We start from the raw sequence: 24,991 nt of genomic DNA, 5'->3' as shown, positions 1-24,991 counted from the left end.
GAAAAAGTGGTGCACTGGTTTGATTCATGATAACTTTGACCCAGAAAACATTATACACTTTCAAGTATTATTAAAATAATCATGTCATTTAAAAAGAAATAGCAGATATTTCCAAGGGCATCAAGCATTTCACCATTAACTTGACATGAATTGATAATTTTAGACAATGAAGAAGAATGTAGGTCATAAATAGTAAAGAAAGAAAAGGTCAATCAGAGCCATTAAAATTTAAATAGAGCATTTAACTTTTGTTGCAGAAAATTGCTTTCTCTCATGCCAAGTATGGCTTTGCTCTGGTTCAAGAAGGCATTTATGCATGTGATTAATTTAAAACATATGCTTACTTCCATTCCTTTCAGCAAAGCACCTAAGCCTATTCTCAGCTTTAATGCAAAGTCTGTATCTTTTAACTAAATCAGGGGCTTAAAAATATAGAGGATTTGATTGGGATTTCCTATGATATTATTTTTATGAGAAAAAATAATTGGATTTTCTGTAAGTGGATTTTTTTCCACTCTTAATTGTTAGTGTTTTCCAGGTAACAAATAAAGTAAAATATATCACAGTGACATTTTAAAAGGAATTTAAAATTGTTTCACAATCTTTTGTTACAATCTTAGCTGTATATTTTCTAGGAGACCTATGCCTTTTGGCTTATTTTATTTATTATTAAAGAAGTTCATGCTGTTTATACTGTAGAATTGTAAATCACATTTAGAATATTTTGACAGGGCAGATTTTTTTTTTGTGAATGTAGTGAATGTAGTTCTTAACACTGTCTATTCTACTTCCTATTATTGTAAGTCACTGGACAAAATTCATTATTAGTATTAAGGATCTCATGATTTTATGATTTTAGAATAAGAATGACATTACATGCAAAGCTATTTCTTATGTTTCATATATTTGGAGACATTTTGAAAGAGTGCTTTTAAAAACTATTGAAAGTTCACCTGCAAATTGTGTCAAATGGAAAATATGTAAAATAGGGGTACATTGCTTGTGAGAAATAATGAAAAAGTTTTTTAGATATGAAACATATAGGGTGTATGAACACCATGAATTCACCTTATTAAATTATAGGGCCTTGCTTGAGGAAGAAGACTGTTGGAAATGGATTGGATACACTGATTTCTTAAGGGAAGGACAACCTTACGGACTGCCTGTCTGAACAAGTGAGCTGGTAAAGTGGGAATTCAACAAGGGTTATCAGAAGTGGGGTCTGAAGCCCAGAACAGCAAGTGGACAGGGTACATGAAGGAACGAGATCCAAAAGGGAATTTTAACATTCCTACTCTGGAAAGAGAATGTTCAGAAGTATTCCTTGCCCTTTTGTACAGTGGTGAACAAGAGCTGTGAGGTTATCTCTAGCTTGCACAGAAATGTCCTCTCACATAGCAATTCCACTGAAGTCTATCGCAGGTTTGCCTTTGTCCTTTATGATAATTACACTGAGACATAAAATAAGGAATATAACTGGATTCACAGATTCCAAGCACACTGTTTAATTTTTTTTTTACTATTACTATCTCAAGCTAAACAATAAAGTAACCAATACGAAAAACTGTGATTTAAAAATTTCCCCAAGTTTTGTACTCAGTGAGACACCAGCGCAGCTATATTGACAGTTGTAAGTTCCAAGGAATTAGTGAAATTTATGAAATCTCCAAGACAGTAACAAGATTTATCCTTGGAAAATAGAATTTCAAGGAATTCAATAGAGCAAATGTGTTACTTATGAACAAAGAAAGCATTTGTTGCCCACAAGTATTTATTCTTTGATTTGTTAAGGCTGTTTTAATCTTACCCTTACACCTTTAAAATCTGGCATTTTGTACAACCATATACAGTTATGAATAGTAACATACATTCTTTGATTCCTTTGGTTAGGTTATGTCAAAATTAGTAACATACTTTAAATATTTTATTTTCAATAAAGGATTTGTAGAGAATTTCACTTGTGCCACTGGATGAATACAGAGAAATATTGTGACAACAACAGAAAATGAAGTACAATTCACAGAATACACCTCATCTTAAGTTTTTTTGCACTATAACATTTTTGTTATAAATACAGATGATATTTTGCAAATACTCTTACCTTGTGTATTATCAAAACATTTTTTTCAGTGTTTTTTTTTCCTTGTATTCTTGCTTATCCATACATTTTTATTTTTACACAGACAGACATGTTATACACATTTCGCAGAGGCTTCTTTTCAGAAAAACAAACCTTTGTGAAAAGATAATCTGAAACATCACAGAACATTTCTGTGAATCAGCAGAAAATAATTCAAATATGTCTCCAAAATGAGCTCTCTACTTCATCATCCCACTTTAATGTGCACATTTCCCTCATCAAGAAGGCACTTGGTGGAAGAGATAAACACTAAAATATATTTTCTTTGCTTAACAATAGAAAATAACACACCTTGTCAGGCCTGAAAAAACTTCTTATGTCATATAGCTTATATGCACTGCAGACTACATGTAGACAAAAAAAAAAAGCAAACATACATTAGCAGTATCTGATAATCACAGTTTCCAATATTATAGGTGTGTCTGATTGGTATAAACCCAACAAAGTATTAAAAAAAAAGAATTAAAAATCTAAAAGCTGTGGAAAAATAGTCAGTAACATTGAGTTTCTATTATATATATATATATATATATATATATATATATATATATATATGTTAATAAATTCCTATTGCAAATCGTCAACACAGATATGCAGATGAGCAACACTGGGGTGCTCCAGTAATGAAATCACTCTTCATGATGGAAAATCTTCTAAAAAATTCCAAATGCTAATTTGTAAAAACGTTATACATACTGGTTATGTTATTCTGCCTGCTTTCAGAGGATTAATACATTTAAAAATTACACCTTCCATGTTCATTCAACAATATTTTTTATTTTGTGAGGCAAATGGGGATACACTATTAAGGATAGAGTCCTCAAAGAACTTGCTGAAATAGTCAGTTCTCCTCTATTTGACATAATAAAGATTATTTGGGGGTAGTGTTTCTTCTGAGAAACTGTTTTCAATCCTCTTTACTATGCAGTGACATATTGAAAAGATCAAACATCCTATGGGACAAAAGTGCATAAAATATCACAGACATTAAATCCTCCCTACAAATTCACATTTTTTAGATCTATGCCTTTTATTCTACATTTAAATGAGTAAGACACTTTGGGCACCAATGAAAAAAACATGTTTAAAATCTGGAGCTGTGTCAAACTGCTGCCTGGGTTTGCTAAAGGATTAGCAATTTGTAACTTATGTCAAAATATCTACTCTAAAATGACAGAGATAATATATTTCACTGATCTAATTCATGTTAAATACTCTGGCAGTGGAAGAAAACCTGCATATAGAAATCACAAGCATCTATCCTTAACAGTTAGAAGTTATTATATACAACTGATTGAATTTGTCAGAATTTTAGGAGACACAGTTTTGCGTAACCTTAGCTGCAAAAGATAAATTCATTAAGATCTTGTGGCATAGAATAAGATAATTAACAACATAATTTAAGATTATATTACAGTAGTATTGTGGTCAGCAGGTATGAAAGTTACAGAAACTTCATAAGGGATCTCTATAATTAAAAGGTTTACATGGAGATGTAGTCTTATAAGTAGGGGCTACAGAATACAAATGCTCAGCAAGAAGCAAAGGAAGTTCAGCGGGGAACCTCTCTTGTCTTTACATAGCTATCCAAGACCTCCATATTCCTCATTTTTGACAGTCTAATCTTATCTGGTGACTGCAAGGGCCATATCAGAACAAATACAAGATAAATACTCTCTCATCTGATGATTATTAACAATTAGCGGACAAAAGTCATGAAAAAAAACCCAGCAACCTCCCAAGCAGCTAACAGCTGCAACCCCCAGTCAAGTCCTCCCAGCTTCATGGCACTCTGCACAGGGTTGCATGGTATGGAATAACCCATGACCTAATTCTGGCCACATGTCCTGGCTCTGCTCTACCCCCACTGCTGTGCTATAAAGGCAGCAGCTCTTCTTCAACTGGCCTGTTCTTGTTTCTACAACTCAACAACAACCTGACGTTGCTGTTAACATCTGTTTGTCTGAAACCAGGATGCGTAGGAAGAGATGGCAGAGACTGGAATGATCTACCTATTCCCATTAAGTTACCACATCGCTGGAATATTTCTTTGTTTTTGATCTAATAGCCTTATTCCCCTGTGTTGATTCCTTTTTTCCTGGCCACCTGTCTTTAAGCTTCCAAAGTACAGGTTAAATACAGTGGAAAATTCATTTCATGTAACTTATCAATTAATAAATTCTGCCAAATTGAACTTAAATTCTATGTGTTGTCATATTTAAATAGAATCCAAAAATAATGAATGCCACTCCACTTCATAGGTGGAGAGTGCTGTCAAACAAACCTGTTGTCAATTGCAATGTATAAGACTGATAAGAATCCAGAATACTTGGATTTCTCAGGCATTTGACTATATATAGCTGTTTGATGAAAGAATCTGCACTGTGAAATTCTTAAGGAATATGAACTGCTGGTATATATTAAAATGTAGTTGTTATTAGGTACATAACAATTATTCCTCTTTTACTGAAGATTTCTTTTTGATTAAAAAAAAATGATTTATTTGTTTGTTTGTTTGTTTATTTGATGAGGGGTCTGGAGCACAAGTCTTATGAGGAGTGCCTGAGGGAATTGGGATTATTTCTTCTAGAGAAAAGGAAGTTTAGAGGTGAACCTTTTGCAGTAAGGTTACAGAGAGGTGAGACTTTGCCTCTTTTCCCAGGTTACTAGAGATAGGATGAGAGGGAATGGCATCAAGTTGCACCAGGAGAGGTTCAGGTTGAATATTAGGAAAAATTTCTTGTCTAAGAGAGCAGTCAGGTGCTGGGCTGCCTGTGGAGGTGGTTGAGTCACTGTCCCTGGAGGTGTTCAAGAAATGTTAAAATGTGGTGCTAAGAGACATGGTTTTGTGAGGAAATAATCAACAAACAAACAAACAAACAAACAAATAAATAAATAATATTGGTGGTGTGTGGATGGTTTGGCTAAATGATCTTGGAGGTGTTTTCCAACCAATTAAGCATCTCTAGAAATCTTTGTCCATCTTCTTATATGAGACTACTACCTAATTAGGTATCTTAACAGTATAAAGTCAAATGGAAATTGAGCTCCAGAGAGTAGCTTTGAATGAAGTTCCGAAATATAAAAATGAGATTTCTCAGTGTGATGCTGTGCCAGGAACTCAGCACTTGAGTCTATGGAGACAGGAATCTCAAACAGAAGTAGGGAAGTGACCTTGCCTCATCAAATAGCTTGTCTGGTTGTAGTGCATGCCCTTCCAGAACACTTAAAAATACTGCAGAGTTCAGAGGAAGGACACAAATATAATTGAGGAATCCTTGTGATAGGAGGATTAAGGAGCTATATTTATTCAGCTTATCAAAAAAGTGAAGAGGTAGCTTGATCTTTGTGTATAGGCACTTATACATGGAAAAGATTTGGAAAAGATAATGAGAGACTTTTCAACTTTGCTATCACAGGCATATCAAGGTTAAATGGCAGGAAGCTGATGTTAGATAAATTTAGCCTTGAGTAACTGGAAGTTTTCTAAGTGAAAGAATAGAGTTGCCATTATTTGGATTATTTTAAATGATAATGCATAATTTCCTGAATGTTTTAATTCAATATTTGGGAGAAATAATCCATTCGGTATGTAACTGACCACACAAAATGTTCTCATTCTGGCCCTTGTCTCTATTTATGATACACCCATAATTATTTATTTATCATTATTTCATAATATATCATAATATTTATATATTATATATATCATAATTATTTATACATCATTATACTTTTCCTTGTGAAGATCTCTTTTCTTGTGAAGATTCTTTTCTTTGTTACCCTTACCAGAGATTCATATTTCCAACCATTCATTAAGATAATTATTACAAGCATATATCATGAACTTGAATTTCTCACGTAGACATAAGCATTGATTGGGAAGGACATTTTTTTGTGCTACAAGACGATGTTTGTCTTTTCAGAAATGGATCAGAGACTGGCTAGATTTGAAGATGGAGTTGTTCTTTAAATTGGGGCAGAAAATTATTTCATATGTTGCTTGCCTAATTCTTACTCATTTTCTCAGGAATACATAGGTAAGTTGTGAGTTCAGTACAAAATTCTTTTTCAGGTTAAGGATGATGTAGATCTTTGCTTTGTAGTTTTTTCCTGTTATACCAAAGCACTTCTGTTGTTTGCTATGAGCATGGGGGTAATGCCACCTAATAAATTTTCTGCCTTTTGTGATTTTAGGAGGCATTTTCATTTCTTTTGAAATACACATTTTTAACTCCAGAACCTGAAGTGTTTTAATTGAAATAAAATGTAGTGCTTCTAGATGTTATGGTGCAGTTTCGCAGCCTGCAAGGTGATCATTCAGATTAGATGATATAATCATTTCTGGTTTAAAAAAAAAAAAATCCTATGACTGTAGTTTGATTACTTGGCATCACTTTACATACATGGACTCTTAGCAACAGTTTAAAGATAATCTAAATTGTTTCACACGAACTATAGATAACAGCAGCAATAAATAATCAATTTCATAGCATTTATCATTGCAGATTTAATTCCATAAATAGATTGTACTGATAAACATGTTAAGATCTAGGGGATAGGTGTCTAACTAGTAGCTTTTTATCCTTCCAAAAAGGAACACTTCGTCTCTGAGCAAATACTTTCAGTGTAAGAATTTGTCACACATTCTGTGCAATAAGGGACTGACCAACACCCACTTCTGTTTGTGTCAGTGAAGCCAGGTGTTCCTACACCTTAATCCTCTAAAAGCTGAGAGCTGAGATGAGTAATTGGAAAAAGCATGGAGAGGGAATAACTGAGCAAATCATTTTGTTTTGGTTATAAAAAGATATGTCAGAAACAATATCCTAAAATAATATACATAAATCTGATATAATTTTGTTCCTTACCAACAGGTGAAAGCATTATGATATTACCTCGTCATTACCATTATGTCATGTAAAAATTGAACTAAGATATGACTTGAAGATTCTTTCTTAACTTATATGTCAATTTACTTCAGTTTGTTAAAGCAAGAACCGAGGGGCTTATTTTGCCTCTGTCTGGTGGAAAGTGTACTGCACTGTTGAACCTTACCTTATTTTTGTTCTGAATAGAAAAAGAAGTTTTCTAATTATAAGAAGCAAGAATACGAATACGCAGAATATGTGTTAAGAACACACTGATTGTATCATGCAAAATTTGGGTTGGATGATATCTGACTCTTGCTCTGTTCACACATTCTGAAAAAATGTCATGAGATAAAATTCGTATCTGGATGACTGATAGCCAAATACAGATGCAAGTTTTTCTAATCTGAATGGCCTCTTTAACATTTGAAAGTATTTCACAAAGTTAATGTGTTTCGTAAAGATAATAAGCTCCCTTACTAGTTGGCAATTGCTTTGTATTTTGTAGACAAAAATATCTAGTACATTCTTGGTAACAGCAGCTTAATTGTTCCTTCTGCAAAGTTAGCACATATTTTCACCCGTTTGTAATTTATTTCTAAATGACAGAAGAATGTTAGTTAATTTGATGAAATGTTTAGAATTTGGAAGAAAACATTCAACAGGGTCAAAGTATTTAGAGAGACAAAAACCCAAAAAAACCCTGCTTGTTACTGTCAATAACTACACTTGTATATTTTTAGAAAGGTAATATCTGGCAACAGCTTTACTAAAATGTACAGCCTGGAAATCCAAAGCAGTATGATTTAGCAGTAATATAACTACATATATATATATATGCATACATATTATATATGTATAATAATACAATATAATGTAATGTAATATAATAAATATTATATAATATGTTATACATTTAATTTTTCAAATGGGTATGTGGTGTATCATAAAAGTTATAGGTAATTTGATTTGGGAAAAATATTTGTTTATACTCTGATGATAGAACACAAGTTTAAGGTTGAATCCTACCAATATTGCTTGTTGCTTTATTTGAACAACATGTTCAAGTGTAATACTTTAAATATTTAATTGAAATAATTAAAAATTACTAAAAACTATTTCAACATTAAAATAACTAGAATTGTGATACTTCTATAAGCCATAAAAAGCATGTAAGAAGAGTTTCAATGTGTAATGCATATTAATAAAACTTCATTGTGAAAGATTTCAGTTACTGCATACTAAACTATATTAAGATTTTCTAGAAAATATTATATTATGTTAAATTATTTTATTTTAATAATATTATTATTAAATAATATTTTAATAATTTTATTATTATTACATTAAAACTGGGAAAGGACATTCTCCTGGTTTTTTTGTTTTTTTTTTTTTTTGTTTTTTTGTTTTTTTTTTAAGCTTAAAGATTCTGATTTCCAGTAATTTCCAAGGAGTAGTGATCCACTAATTAGACAACCAAATTCTGCCTGGTTTTGGGACAAAAGTCTTCTGGTTTCAAATGCTTGTTGATATGAGCTCAGTTTATAGCAAGACACAGCTCAAGCCTGATTTTGATGAGGAAATATAGATTTGTAGCTGAATAAGAATGTGAGACTTATAGAAGAGGCAGAGTACTCCTTTTTACAAGCTGGCATGTGCCTCACAAAAACATGCTAAATGTTGGATTGGGACAGAAATTGCCATACAGTATGAATACAGTCGTAAACATGGCTATGGGATATTATCACAGTCCAAAGGAAGAGCTGTAATGCTTCATTTGCTTACCAAACATCTATTCAGAAATGGCTAGCTTCATGTAAACATTCATTATTAACCAGTAGCAAAATATATTTTTCTGCAACATGAAGACTACTGAGACTGAAGAACAAGAGCATCAGCTGGACATTTTGTTCCACCAGAACAAAATATTTTGGCTTCTAGAGTAAATTGCAAGTGTGAAGGTTGTAGAATATGTAATCCTACTATTTTTTCAAGTTTTTAATGCCTACAGCTCTAGTTGTTATTACCATACACATTATAATTCAAGAACCCCGTTTGTTTTTTTTACAGAAAGGGCTGCATCTTGTCTGGACAATTAGCTCAGAAAGCAATACCAAGACTTATGTTTAAGGTAGGAGGCACAAAGCACGCATTTCTTCTATACATGCATTTCTTCTATTTCTTCTATGCTAATTCCACATGGAAGAGTAAATCTAGCTATATGTGCTTTGATAGCTAGGCTTATAGATGCAGAGAAGTCTGCTATAACAATTCTTTCCCTGTATGTCTAAAAATCTGCAAAGTGTTACTGTTCAAAAAAGGTATATAAACCTCAAATATACCTTGTACTACCTAGAGACATTCTGTTCAGAAGTTGTTTTTCTACAACTATACTTAGTAATAAAAATGAGTTGAGAAAAATGCACGGAGTATAATGTCATGAGTCTTCAGTGAGGCTGGCTAGGAACCAGCAGTGCCATATAGGGATCACAGTATTCCCTAATTAGGATATTTCCATGGCTGAACCTAAAGACCTTGGAGAGCAGCTGCTAATCATTTATTATTCTCCTTTCCATGAAAGTCAGACAGAAGGAGATGAGAGCTGAGGTGGAGGAAATTGACAGTAATTGGAAGTTACTTTCTCAGGATAGTCTCACTGGAGAGATCAACAGAGTTTAAACTGCAATTTTCTGAGGACAGATTTGGTTCCTTTCCTTTCTGCAGTTACAAGATATCCTTATCCTGCAAGATTACAATTTGCTACTCAACCACATACCATGTGTTATTTTTAAACTACCATACACACGGCACCTGTCTTTTTTAATCCTATAGTCAATTTTTCAGATAATGGAAACTGGTATAGCTACTACTTATAGCTCCTAGTGTAGCAAATATGTTTCCTGTTGGTATACACAAACAGAAAAATGGTATTTTTCCCATGACTTCAGTGTGGGTAAAATTTTAGAACTTCAATTTTAGATGTGAAAATAATCAACTAAAAAGAAGGAAAGAAAAGACAATGATGTGTAAGGGGGAGAATCGTGAACCACACATTCTTATATAAAAACTTTGGTTTTCATTTTTTTTGTGTTTTTGTTTGTTTGTTTGTTTCTATTTTTATTGGCTTGTTGATTAAGTAAAGTTCCTAAATAAATAGACACTGCTTCTTTTAAACTATCTCAGGAAGTCTGACACAAGGTTCATAATAGTGGTAAAGACATGCAAAAATTTCTTTGTTTTAAAATTGCTTATAGTTTAGTTCCAGAATTTTAGAAGACAGTGTCTGATAGTTTCAAAAATAAGTCCTGTTAAGGGTTCTGAACTAATGAACGCTGTTGATTTTAACAGAAGATGATGATGCATGGCATAGATTGGATTCTTATTTCTGGTGCTGTGTGTTGCTTCAGTTTCATTTTTTCAAATGTACGCTTCTTTACTCAGAATTATTAAAAGTTGTACATGTATCCGAAGGAAATACCTTATTATCATATAAGGAATAGAGTTCATTAAAAAAAATCATACTTGTGATTAATATTTATTTGAGTCAACTGCATATTTTAAATGAGCTCTACCATCTATCCTTTGTTTTCCTGTTGATGATCCTGACCAGTACATCAATAAGCAATACTGCAGATATGAGAAAAGTATGAAATATATCTTCTATGACTTACTGGGTACAAAACTGTTAGCTAAATATGGAATGACAATTTAAGTGTGATGTAAAAGACAGAATAAAACCTGGTTGTTTCGAGAACTTAAGCTGAAACTGAGTAATTCTGATATAGAATAGCTAGGAGTAGGTTGGATTGGAATGGGCTGGAATAACATTCACTTTGTAGTTGCATACTTAGATACAGGAAATCACACAAAACAAGATAAAAGTTTGGCAAGAAACAGTAGTAAAAAAACATCATCACCATCAATAACAACAAAAAAAAATATAGTACAGTTTCAAATGAAGGTAGGCAGATCATAAACTTATACAGCATAATTCGAAACCAATCTTTAATTTTCTAGGATACAGCAGACTTTTTCCAATTTGTGTAAGTTCATCTGCATAAAACTTCAAATATATTGCATTTTCATTTCCATTTTAAATAGATCACAGAATCACAGAATCACAGAATCACAGAATTGTAGGGGTTGGAAGGGACCTCCAGAGATCATCGAGTCCAACCCCCCTGCCAAAGCAGGTTCCCTACACCAGGTTGCACAGGTAGGCATCCAGGCAGGTCTTGAACATCTCCAGAGAAGGAGACTCCACCACCTCCCTGGGCAGCCTGTTCCAGTGCTCCGTCACCTCACTGTAAAGAAGTTCTTGCGCATGTTTGTGCAGAACTTCCTATGCTGCAGTTTCCAGCCGTTTCCCCTTGTCCTATCTCCACTCACCACTGAAAAGAGTCCGGCCTCGCCATTCTGCCCCCCACACCTTAGATATTTATAGACCTGGATCAGGTCCCCTCTCAGTCTCCTTTTCTCAAGGCTGAACAGACCCAGTTCACTCAGCCTTTCCTCATAGGAGAGATGCTTCAGGCCCTTCACCATCTTTGTGGCCCTCCGCTGGACTCTTTCCAAGAGATCCCTGTCTTTTTTGTACTGAGATACAAATCAACTGATTTTTTCATAAACAATGGGATTCCCTACCATTATTTTTTTTTTTTTACCTCATAGTAGAATAAACAATTTCTTCAGCATTACTAGGTATATGTAAGGGATAGTTTTAAGTGAACAATTTCAAAATTGAATTTCAATTTTAATAATTGGATTTCCAAGGTTCACACCTAGGAGCATAATATATACCTTTACTCAGACTTTCAACCTTATTAAACGTGGAGAAATTCAGTCCCTCAAGGCGGCTTCCCTTATTTATTTTTTATTTGTTTGTTTGTTTGTTTGTTTAGGGAATTTCAGACTACACTCATTAATTCCAGAGGTTCTTTAGACTATACATAGGAGCAGGATGTAAGCAAGATCAGTCAGTCAGCATTTATATGTCCATGAAGTAATACATAGTTTATTGGTATAACCTGGACTAGGTTAACTGCCTAAGTATATTTAAAATGAGAGATTGGTGTATTTAGTGATTCTTTAATGCTAGTCTAATCTAGATTTCAAACAGTTCAAACAGTTAAAATTGTCATCAAGGAGCTAACATATACTTGAATTCCTACAATTCTGTGATTCTGTAAATATGATCAACAATAAGAAGCTGAAATCAATAAAAAAACAATTAAGCTTTTCCACATTCCATCCAACTAAGTATGTGCAATGCAGTACATTATTTCCTAAAACAAGCAAAAATATTGACTTGAAGTTCTTTGCCTAATTCTCCAAAATACAACTATATAAATCATTAATTAGTTCTCCTTTTCTCAATTTTGGACAACTATCACATTTCATTAGGGAAAACATCTTCTATATGATTTGTATGAAAACTCCCAGCACTTCAATTTAAATATTTATTTTTAACCATAGAGGCTTTGCTGTAATATAGGCAAGAAGAATCATTACTGTAAAACAAATTTCTTACCTCTGATGGATGTCCTACTCTTACAAAGGTACAAACTGGATCAAAAGCTCCTGTTCCACAGGCCAGAAGATGTGTTCTATTGTATCGGTGAAGGACACGGATGTAATTAGCACATTCATCCTAGTTCACATAAAGTGTAAACATAGGAAAATCTTAGAATTTCCATTAAAAATGATAAAAAATAAAATAACTTTTTTTTTTTTTTTTAATATCTTAGGTATCAGATGATGCTCTTCATACTGAGAATTTCTTTTCTGTTATTTATAAAATTTTAGTTCTCCTACTTTATACTACTACTTCAGTCTCACCAAATCCATGAATGGACACTTACAACATGTTTAGAAGGAAGTTCAGAGCTCTGATTTATCACAATTTACTATAGGCACTTAACTAGTGAGGAGTGATTAAATTATAAAACATATTTTGCGCTTCTTCAACCTTGGATACATTTCACAAATCCAGATATTTGTTGCATTAGCTTTTATTATATGCAGTATGCATTAAAATGAGAGCAGTATATATGAACAGTCAACAAATGGCTTATTTATCAAGTTAAATGAACTTTATTTCAAGGAAGTAACACTTTTATTTTATTTTTCCATAAGACTACTGCATTTGTGTGTATGTGTGTGTAATGCATTGCTCATCAATACTTTTTATATTGTGTAGCCTCATGCTTTTTTAAGTTCCACCATTCAAGTCTTCCTTTGAAGAAGAAATTATTCAGTTTCCTGAAGGCAATACCCTGGGACTCATTAGTGTATTTGCAGCTTCATAAATATTACAATTAACAAACTTACAAGCATTGTTTTGAGTTGTGGGGTCATTACAATTCCTTTGCTGAACTAGAAGCAGAGACTGAATAAAATTATTTATTTTGGGACTCTGCTGACTTGGTTTATCAGGGTTTTTATCATTATGTCATTATTTTCTGTGTGTGAAGAAAAAAATGTATTCATTTTCTTTAGTTGTGTGATCTTTCTATTACTCAGACCCTGGGTTTTAAGATGTTAATACCAAGTTTAAGGCAATTGTAATGAGAGTAATCTCGTCTAACTATAGCCATTCTGAAGTTTTTTGTTCTAACCTATGCTTTTCTTTTAGACTCTTTCAGTAGTCAATAAAGAAGCTCATATATCTCCAAAAAGCAAATAAGTCCATCCTAAAATTATTTTGTAAAAGAGAGTGGAGGAATTTCATTTTGGAAACTTTTCTCTTCTTCAGTTTTCAGACTATATGAGAAAAATCTTGGGTTTTAATGTCCATCTGCAAGAGGTTAATGTCCCAAAGAATAACTCTATAGTGGAGCCATGGAAAGAATTTGTGTAGCTACATTAGATTCAGAACTAAGAATCTGCCTTTTTTTTTTCTTCAGTCCTTTGCATCATTCAGTGCAAGTGTTCAAATTTATGAAACAAAAAGAGCAAAAAACAAAATAAAATAAAAACTCATATGGAAAAACTATCCTTTGTAATATGTTTCTCCTTAGCCTTTAAGTGAGAGGATATGTCATGGCAATTGAGAGTTATTTTTGCCAATAGGATGTTTGACTCGAACATAAAGGTTTAAAATGAAATAATGGGGAAAAGAGAGTTATTAGCAACCCTGCAAGTGAGTGATGGACAAGGTCAATGAACATGGGCATATAGTGATGTGACAGGAATTGTAACACAAAATCAACAAAAAGGAGTCACCTTCAGCACTTGAATGTAAGCAAGGAAGTATCTACCAAGAACCATTGGGGAGAAACCCAGCATGCTGGAGTGCCTCTCCATTCCTGTATGATAATGCATGCAGTATGAACAATAAAGATGATGAGTTAGGGATGTGCATGCAGTTGCGATACTATGATTTTGCTGCGATCACGGAGATTTTGTTGGATGGCTGGAGGGACCATTGCAATGGGAGGATGCAGGCTTTTGGGGGAGGATAGAAAGGGGGTCTGTTGCAGGAGGTGAGATAAAGGGGTGTTGTCCTTTATGTGAGAGAGCAGTTAGAGCGCATTGAGTTCTGCTTGGAGATGGATGAGGAGCCAACTGAGAGTTTATGGGTTAAGATTAAAGGGAAGACAGGGGTAGCTGACATTATCACTCATTCATGCTCTAGGCGACATGAAAAATTAGAATGAATAGGTGAGGCTTTCTGCAGACAGATTGGAACCTCACATTCGTAGGATCTGATTCTCGTAGGAGACTGGGCATCTGTGCACCAGCTACTTTTTTATGTGTGCCTGCTTGACCAGGGTGGGGTGGATCAGCTGTCTTTCAGAGTTCCCTTCCAACCTGTCATTCACTGAATCTTTGAAGGAAGCAGGAAACCTACACAGGTGTGTAACCTGTTGTATAATTAAATATGTATATGCAAAGGACAAATAAAAATTGTTTAATATCATAAGTTTCTGAAAACTTTTTTTTTTTTTTAAAGTCTTTTTCTATGTTGTCTCTCACCTGGTCAGGATTTTTAGACCCACTGAAAAAAAGTCCCAAATGTCAGTTGATAGAGAAATAAATGAGTTCAGATTAGTGGGATGACATCATCTATACATCAGTTAGTACTCAAAGACAGAAATACCCATTTCACTTGTGCTTCACAAATGTTTTCTAACCAGCAGCAGTGGAATGGCAACAAAAAGGATGCTTTGTAATTTCTAAATAGATGCTTCACTTGGCACTGATGCTCTTCCCTCTGTCTTCCCTCCCTGCCAAAGTATGACCTTCCTGACTCATAGCCCTCTGTTCTGCCTCTGTGCTGTTGTGTTTTTTTATCCATGGTTTCCTTTTGTTATCCACATATCTCTTCATCTTTGTCTCAAAAGAGCTTTAGAAGGAGAGAGATCTTAGGATTATTTTTCTCTCTTCATGGGTTACTTTTTTTTCTACGTGTCTTCATAGAAATGCCTGACATTTTCTGCAGCTATAAAACAGAGTAAGAGAGACACCAAATATAGAAAAACTAATTCCAAATGGCTTTATCAAAATTATATACAAGTTGGAAAAGGTGCTATTCTGGGAACCATCAGACAAATAGTTTTTGCTGCTGGCCCCTCTGATAATATCCTATACACATAAAAAGGAAGAGATGCATCACGCAGGAGAACATTAAAATAAGTCATCTTCCTACTTCCTATTTAAACAATTAAATATTCTGGTTATCTTTAGGAGACTTCTTAGATGCATTATTAGATCAGTGGAATTTTATTAATCTGAAGTTTCTCGGTGTGAAAGTTAGTTGTAACAACAGAATTTGATTTTTATTTCTGAATGATTTCCAGTGCTGATAAACTAATTGAAAGGATCAAAAGCTCTCACACTACAGGCCAACAGGTGTGTTTCCTGGCACACTGGATGAAAGTTTTCTGAAACTGTATTTATGACTACAATACTTGAAGTTTTACTGCTACAATATCTACTGATAACCTTATACAGGTTGTAAAAGCTTATCAAATTGTCCTGTTGTTTAACATCAGTATGGCTACTAAAGAATGTATAAAGTTTCTCAGCACTGAAATGCTTATTACATATCAGTCTTGCATAATATTATTTGCACAGTTAGTACCAGATATTTTGCAAAGGAAAATAAAGAAGGAAATAGCATGGAAATAAATAAGAGGTCTTTGAAAGATAATTGATGAGGTGTTTTTTGTTTTTTTTTTTTTCTCAGAGACTTTATATTGTGAAAAATAGAATTCTGAACTTACAAATGTCAAACTGTCGATTTTAAGTTATAATGCCATTAAGCCAATATTTATTTATTCATTTATGGTTATATAAAAAAAAAAAGGAAGACGAAAAGGCAAATAATAGAAAAAGTTTTGTTCAGTGTAGCTTCTTTTCATGTTGAGCAATTGCAGTACACTAACTACTGAGCATTTTAATGAAAATTACTAAGCATTCCCTGGAATTAATTAGCTGCACCCATTCAGTTGTCCCACACATAAATTAGGAGTCACATGAGAATCAGAATATTAATTGATATTGTTTGGTATTAAAATATTTACAGCTTTCACAATTTTAATGTATTTTACAATTTTAATGTATTCTGGAGTCTGTGTTTTGTTTTTGTTTTTGTTTTTTTTTGTTTGTTTTTTGTTTGTTTTTGTTCTTGTTTTTGTTAATTCTGTTCTTTTCCTTTTAAAAATCAGGGCACCTGACTTCCACATTACATGGAAAATATGAGAAACATATTAATTTTTTAAACTATCACATTCATTCCAGTGCATATTTGAAGGTACACTAGCAGACTGGATTTTAAAAGATCTCAAATTTTAGGGAATCTCACAAGTCTGAGGGGGAAAACTTTACATTCCATTGGAACACCCATAACTATTTCTGTATTTATTTAACCCAAATAATATTTTTGAAATATAAGAAAATACATCTAACGTGTAGTGTTGAAGGAAAGGTGGCAGGGTTCTAACAGTAGTAACAACTTATGGCTAGGGATCGTATTAAATAAAACTGAAACAATATGTTTTTGATTCATTTAATATGACCTTGAACTTAAGACAATATAGAAAATCACTATATTCAACCAAAGGCACCTGAAAATCTCAAGGCTCCAAAAACATCCAGAAAAATGCAATGAACTACTAATATAAGTACAAAACGATCAGTTCTAAGCCAGGATAGTGTGAGGAGTAATGTACTATGCTGTTTTTTTTATTATTATTATTATTATACTATTTTCCATCTGATTCACCCGTTCTGTTGATGTGGACATTTCAAGAAAAAATTTTATTGCTTCCTAGACTTCACTCTGAATGTGTGGTGGTTATCATCAAGGCTGTTTGTTTGCTGTGCTTTTGTGGAAAGCATTTTACCCATTGATGTTTCTATCACTGTTGCTGTAAAACTATCATCATTATCAAATTGGTGTGAGCTCTTGCAGCTGTGAGATTTACTAGGTGTTTTATGTGCTTTGTTTTTATGAGTTGCAGATAATGAGCTTGGTGCACTGCAAAATTATAGAGAGCTTCCATCCAGAAGAACTTTCATCCTGTGGTGTAAATGATACCAGACTGTGTATTGGTGAGCTTTCATGTCTTTTTCTGGGAAATGATTAAAGTTTAAGCATTGAATCACAGGAACAGTAGAGCTTCTGGGTTCATTAAAATACAATATTTATATTGGTATGTCAGAAAAACCTGTGGAGCAAAAGTACACTTTATAACTACTGATAATTTTGTTACTTTTTTAATGTATTCTAGAGATTCTAAATTTTAAAAATGATTTGGAATGTGAAAAAGTTTAAACACAGAAGGTAGTCTATGTGTATGAAAAAAAAAAAAAAAGAATTGGGGGAAGGGAATTACTAAGGTACCTTCCTTGATATCATTAGAAAAAAACATTAGGAGAAAGCTCAAATGATCAAAATGTTCATTGCCTTTTTATGAGCTGCTTTGAAAAGCAATTAAACTAATAATTTAGTATATTCTTGGTTGTTACACAATTTTAAGCATCTACACACAATTATGTCTCTGCTTTGACCTGTCTGAAATTTAGACATTCCCGAGTCCTTGTTTTGGATCAGCAAAAGCTATAATTGAAGTATATTTGACTTATATTAGATGATACTTACAGCATCTCTTCCTTTAATTATGCATTCTTCTGCTTGAAGAGGTGTACTAGGCCAATGGATCTAAAAAAAGAAAACAAATAAAAATAGAAAGTAGTACAATTTGTAGTCTGATGTTAAAATTTTTCCACTGTTTTTCATGTGAGACTCTTTTATTGTATGTTATTACATTTAATCGAGCTTCTATTACATTTTGATTTCAAGCCAAATAATTACCCTCTAAATATCTATATAAGTGTACAATAATGTAATAGATATTTTGTATCATGAAAGTTTTGCTTGGGCTAACTCAGCTAAATTAATACTAGTAAACAGAATATAAACAAAATATATTAGACAATTTATATAACTTCAGTAGAAATGTTGTTGATAAATCATCAGAGACTTCCAACAATTTCCCATAAAGAATTAATTTTGAACTACTGATTTTCTGCTTTAAGTGGCACTTAGAAAAGAAACTGGTTTATAGAAGGTCCTTATTTGCCTTCTAGGAGTAAGATCAGCTCTTCAGAGTCTACTGCTGAATGCCAAATTATGCAAGTAGAATTTTTTTTTCAGTTATCTATTGTATAAAATTTATTTTTCATTACAAATGCATAATTTCAATTTATAATTTTTGTTTATAAAACTTAATTAATATTTAATTAATTAAAAATTAAAAAAAATAATAATAAAATTAAAATTTATTTAAAAACTTAATTTAATATTAATATTAAAACTTATTATTAAAAATTATAAATAATTTGTAATTGTGCAGACTGGAATGATTATTTCTTAGAATTTTTAAAAGTGAAAAATAAGTTCACCTCAGTGGAAGTCTGCTAGAAAGTGCTTGAAATCACAGAATCGTAGAATGTTTTGGCATGGAAAGGACTTTAAATAGTATCAAGTTCCAATCCTCCTGGCATGGACAGGAACACCTTCCATTAATCAAATTGCCCAAATCTCTATCCAGTATGCCCTTGAATACTTTCAAGAATGCAGCACCCACTGATTTTATTTTGTGTTGTTTTTTTTCTATCAGTGATGCAAGAGAATGTTAGGAATGAAGACACTGAAAAACCACATCATGAATGAAACACTTGACTCTGTAACCTAATATAATATATATTGTTTGTAGGTGATTATATTTGTATTCAGATACTTAGTCCCAGTGAAATTCAAAATATTTTATATGCATATTCTCCACTTAATGGGTGCTGAATTAGATGCATAAGCACAATTAAGGGAGAGACAAAACTCCAGGATATAACTCAGTTTTCACCCCTTGTCTGAAAGTTTGACAACTGGCTGCAGAGTAAGCAACAAGATTTTGTTCCGTAACATTCTGAAGAGAAGTGGGGGATGTGTGCCTCTTGCAGAGGTGAAGGGCTTTGACTCCTGAGTGAATTGCTCTCATCAAAAAGGCTCATGAGCAGCAGGAACTATCCTGTATCTCTGAATCTACCACTTCTACTGTGGATCTGCTTTCTAAAGCTGCCTCTTGCACATTGTCTTCCACAATTGAAATCCTGTTTCTGTTGTTGGCTCAGCCATTGCATTACCTATTGGGATACATATCATAGCTTGTTGTAGCTAAAGGTGCCTAATGAAAGGATAAATATAAGGGATCATCTCTGTACCTTTTCCAGCAGGTGAGAAGAGGTGTAGAAATCTATCTTGGATGCCTACAGCCATTTATCTATGTCTAAGCTGAACCAATGTTTATAGCCCAAAGTAGCTCCTTACAAGGCTTATGAGTCTCAATACAAATAGGCATTAAGATTTTGATCTCTTCAAAATTCTTATAGACTACAGGCTAAAAGAAACTGAATTTTCTGTCATAGGAAATTTAAAAAAAAAATCAGAAAAAAGCTAATTTATTTATTTCAATCCTGAAAACAGAAAAGCTGTTCAACTTGTCTGCTATGATCATTTGCAAAGATATTGACAGTAAATGGCTCAAGACAGTAACATTATATTAAAGGATATTTGTGTAATTATTTCATTTTTCCTTTTTTGGGATAAATGGGATATGTTTGTGCTACATGGATATCCAGATATTAGCCAGCTGTAATGGTAGCCTTTAACTTGCCACATGTATGTTTTCCTAATGTTTATCCTTTAGTGTTATGAAAACTACCAACCTTAACTTTGAATTGGCTCTTTGCCAGGATTAAAATCTTTTAGCAAACTGGTGGTATCAAGTGTTGGGAAATTTTTGTGTGCATCTAGACTGGAATAGCATCATACTAGCATAGATTTCACAGGGCTGCAAACTTGATCTTTTGTTTGGACATAACTATTCAAAACTTGTCACCACTGCAGACTACTGTGAAGTACATTTTTAAATTGCTTGTTTAATGATAGTTTCTCATCTTGCACCACAAAACTATTATCCTTGAAAACTGCATGGTATACTTCTAGCATTGTATTGAAGGAAAAAAAGCTATGTTTAAAGACAAAAAAGGAAAAAAAAAAAAAAAAAAAAAAAATTCATAGGGCAGTACAAATGATAGCTACTGAGTAAATTCAGAGAGGAACCAAAATTTAATTGGATCTGGAATCCTAATTAGTATCTCCAAACAGCTTTCCTGTTCAGTCACTGGTCTCAAAAAACAAGATAGCATGTCTAATGAAAGCTAATTTCAGGAAACTATATGAACTTTATAGCACTGTTAGCTAAAATGAACTACTGTCTGAGCTAGACTGAACACTAGAATACTGCAGAGCAATTAAGCAATTCAACCTTCCAGTCATTATCTTGAATTAGTAAATTGTGCTTAATGAACACACAGATTGTTTTTGTCTGAAACACAAATTCTGAAAAAAATAACTTTTTGTGTGGTAGATGTTATTTGTATCAACATACATATCATCTTAACTCTTGGGAATTAATTCCAGGGAATAATCAAGTTCACTGCTAAATCATGTACTTCTTATTTCCATTTGTATACTTTCCTGTGTGATATTCAAAGGAGATGCAAGCAATGTCTGCTCTTACAGCCTTCTGTTCAGCCAGCTCTGAAGCTTAGCTCATACACTTAGTTCTACCAGAGAGTAAGAAAGGCATGATATACTGTGGAGATTTTATTGCATTTTGCAATGTCTATATAAATCCTAATCTGAAGTTATTTCATAATGGACCAGAAACTGCACATTGAAAGCTGTCTGCACAAGCTTATGCAGGAATGCTTGTCTTAATAGCAAGCCCTTTGTGAACGCTTTGAAGAAGCTATGATAAACAGCTATCTGTAAAGAGTTTTTGGACAAATAGGGAATACATTTTAATTTCCTTTCTACAAGAGAATAAGTAGAATCAATAGTTATCCTTCTCTGTGAGCTGTTAGATCACTCGCAATGAGCTACCAGCATTGATTCATTTGCTGTCAAAAAGACTTGCTCTGGTCATCAATAAAATTAACTTTTAAAAATTGGCACCAGATATCAAATAAGTTCTCTATCAGCTTGTTTATCATTACAAGACTTAAATACTTTGGATCAAATCTGAAATATGTATAATGTTTGATTCTAAAAGTGGTGTGAAAAGAAATTATATCTGGAGAGAAAGTAAAGGTCACGTGGAGGGAACTCCGAAGATTTGCCTTTACACATGGTTTCAAGTACTTGTCTGGCTTTAATTCTCTGTAAATACTAATATCCACATTTCATAGACAGTAGCTTTGTTTCAAATGCTAATGGTAAGACATACTAAACACTGTAAGCAAGATTTCTGAATACCATAAGCAAACAAATACAAATAAAAACAAATACAAAGTAGGTGGAAGAAATATGACAGGTGAAGAACTAAGATACATAGAAGGACTATGCCATGGTTGAAATCTCTACTCAGAACTCCAGATTTCCCAGACACTGCAACAGGAATAGTTTTCTTCTCTGAGAAATATTTTCCATTTGCACTCATGTTTTCTTTAATGTGTATTAATGCTGCTCTGAACAATATGTGCCTAATATAATTTTGGTATGTATATACACAAACAATTAATAGTATACCAAAAAAAACCTCTGATCTATCTTTCAGAGTGCTTCTTCATGTCTGACAGCTAAACTGTGCTGAACCTTAAGAAACTTAAATCTGTTTATTAAATGCAGATTTATAGGATACGTATCTCATATAAGATGAGTCTGTTGGAAATGCTGGATTATTTTGGCAGACGATAATTCTCAAAGAAAAGGCATTTTATGTCCACTCAGCATTTTGTTTTCTTCTGGAGAACTCCTAATAATCTTGCTATCTAAGGAACTACAGGGTCATTTTGTGGCAGAAGAGATATATTTCTGACTGGCAGTGGGGTTTAGTTTGTTTTTTAGAGAGCATGTTTGTATTGTAAATTGTAGAAAATATGATGCCAATGGATTTAAACACATCAACTACTTTCTAGAATGCAGAAAAAAAAAAGATCAATCAAGTCTATCCAAACATGCCAAATATCTGAAATAAATGTCTTGCATCCTAGAGAGAAAATAAAACCCAGAAACTTGCCTCCTTATATTTTTGCTAGGTTATAGCTGGTATCTTAGATTAAGTAAACTAAAATCTTCAGTTGGAAAAAAAGGTCAAAGGCTAACCAACACATAGTTAAGGGAAGCTTAATATAAAACTTTGATAATAATGAATCAACATATCTCTCTTTTTTTTTTTTTCCCCAAGAACTTTACTTAGCATATCTCATTAATTAAGCTCTAATATAACATAAATGTTTCATTCTAGACTTTTCCTGATATCGCAGTGGGAAACTTAAATTTTTCCTAGCTATTACTGAATGAGATCTGTGCTGCGTAAACTTTGGGAAAAGAGAAAAGGAATATGACAAGGGAGCTGAGATCCAGTGAGGTCATGTTTCCAAATGTGTAAGGTCAAGCTCCATTTATTCCAGTGTCTTGTCTTTTGCACATCATAAAATCAGGCATGCAGAGCTTCCATTAATTTGTCATGTCCTGTGCACAGATCTCAAGACAGACAATGTAGTTTTAGAGTAAAGAGCTGATCTTCTATCTAAAAACAACAAGAAATAGTGTAACGAATTTAAGAGTGCATCCAGATGTGACAATGGTGGTTGGACAGAAGTGTAAAAAATTTTATCCTATCATCTTTCCCCATACAGATTTTACTACCAGATGGGAAACAAGAGGAGGAAAGAAAAACTCATTTTATAAAAATAGCTGCTTCTTGAATGTCTTCATATCCCTGACCTCTAATATCATGTCACAGGATATTAATAATTTTTATCAAATGGAAAAGGAGTTTACTTATACCTCACTGTGCAGGAACACAGCTCAATATGCAGTAGTGCACTGCGAGGAGTTAAAAAGTGTTGTTTTAATATATTTGATTTAGATAAAATCTCAGATGGTCTCTCTGAGTGTTCCCATTTCTCTATGTTACCTTGCAAGATTACCTTGCTGAAACTGTTTATAAAAAGGATAAAACATATCCTTTCAGAGTCATGGAGCAAATGGAGATAAGAACGGCCCCTTAGTGCAAAGCTGACCAGGGTGTTGGCATGTTAATATGTTATTCACTTACAAGTAGGGGAAAAAATAAAAGAATTTGATACGCAAGCCTAGTGATCATTGGAGTACAAAGATTAACAAAAGTCTTTTTTCTCTAGAGTACTTTATTTACCAGCATTTTCATTCATTTAATCATTTGAGAATGAATGAAAATATATCAAAATAAAGAAGAAATTTTAAAAACCAGGAAAACTGAAGTATTTCAAAGCATCTTTTATTCTTAGTCAGCAGGACTGTGGAAAGAGTGGTGGTCCCACAACCTCATTTCACCACCACATGCCTCCAGTCCTATCTACCAAGTGCAGAAGGAAGCCAGAGCTCACATGAACAAATACTCAAGTCTCTTTACTTCAGTTGCTAGTTTGCCAATCAGCTGCAGTATCTATCATGTACCAAGCTCACTGGTATGATTATGACATGAACCCACAAATCTCTGAGTAGGCTTGAAATGAAATTTTCAGTCACTACTTACCAGCACTGGCTTTTAGCTAGTGATGCATTTTCTAAACAGAGGTAGAAAATAATCAAAAAGATTTTTTTTATAGTTTATGTACTTTTCTTGGGGATGAGGGGAGAAGAGGGAGGGTGTATATGTTTGGTGTTTTTTGTGTTTTTTTTTTTTTTTGTTGTTGTTTTTTTTTGTTTTTTTTTGTTATAGAAAAACTACAATAATAAAAGGGAAAGATCGTTCCTTAGTTACATGTCAGAGATGTAGACATCAGGTGTGTATAAAGTGCTGTGTGATGTTCTAAATTTTAGAAAACATGCTGAAAAACAGTGAGAAATAACTTTCTGGGTCTCCCAGCTCTCTTCACTGAGAACAACCCATATGAGACGTTCCTGGAAATGAAATGATAATTGATATATTTTCTTACAGACAAACATGACGTTGAAGTTCATGCACAAAATGTCAGTGTTTACAAGAACACCATTATCTCATTTCCAGTCATGCAAACTCTGATATTCTATGCTATGCATTGTAACACAAAATGACGAACATATAACATCTTTTTACTCCACCTCTCGGTAGTTGTTGCTGATTCGATCCAAACTGAGGGAGTACAAGAGGTCTCTTCCTCCCACGAACAGTCGCTCTTGATACTCATCCAGGAGCATTATATGAAGACCAAGATATCCAAACGGGCTATGAAAGACTGACGTCCTGTTTAAATCCCAGAGCTCTGAAATGCAATCAGAGTGTGCGTGATAAATACCAAAGAGCTTAACATCATGGCTTCATTTTCATATTCTCCTAGGGAACTATACAAGAATTTGTGAGACATTAAAATGCTAATCATATAATCTTTGAGTAAGAAAGAGACACAAAACACCTGGGAACAATTTTCAAAATGAGCCAGCTCT

General features: G+C 33.3%; 1 protein-coding gene across 1 annotated transcript in view; it reads right to left on the bottom strand.

The window, feature by feature from the left end:
• The window catches only part of SEMA3E (semaphorin 3E), a 127,824-nt gene that overhangs the window by 38,840 nt on the left and 63,993 nt on the right, over positions 1 to 24,991 (bottom strand). The window contains exons 2-4 of the mRNA XM_042872579.1: positions 24,650 to 24,810; positions 18,119 to 18,178; positions 12,542 to 12,661 (exon numbers count right to left, since the gene is read on the bottom strand). Coding sequence (XP_042728513.1) covers positions 12,542 to 12,661; positions 18,119 to 18,178; positions 24,650 to 24,810 — 341 coding nt within the window. The remainder of the gene's footprint in view (positions 1 to 12,541; positions 12,662 to 18,118; positions 18,179 to 24,649; positions 24,811 to 24,991) is intronic.

Source organism: Lagopus leucura, unplaced genomic scaffold, assembly GCF_019238085.1.
Source record: "Lagopus leucura isolate 7727_CA_CO unplaced genomic scaffold, USGS_WTPT01 Super-Scaffold_100008, whole genome shotgun sequence".
NCBI classification, from domain to species: domain Eukaryota; kingdom Metazoa; phylum Chordata; class Aves; order Galliformes; family Phasianidae; genus Lagopus; species Lagopus leucura.
The sequence above is the reverse complement of the archived record's forward strand: the minus strand, read 5'-3'. Positions and strand labels throughout refer to the sequence as shown.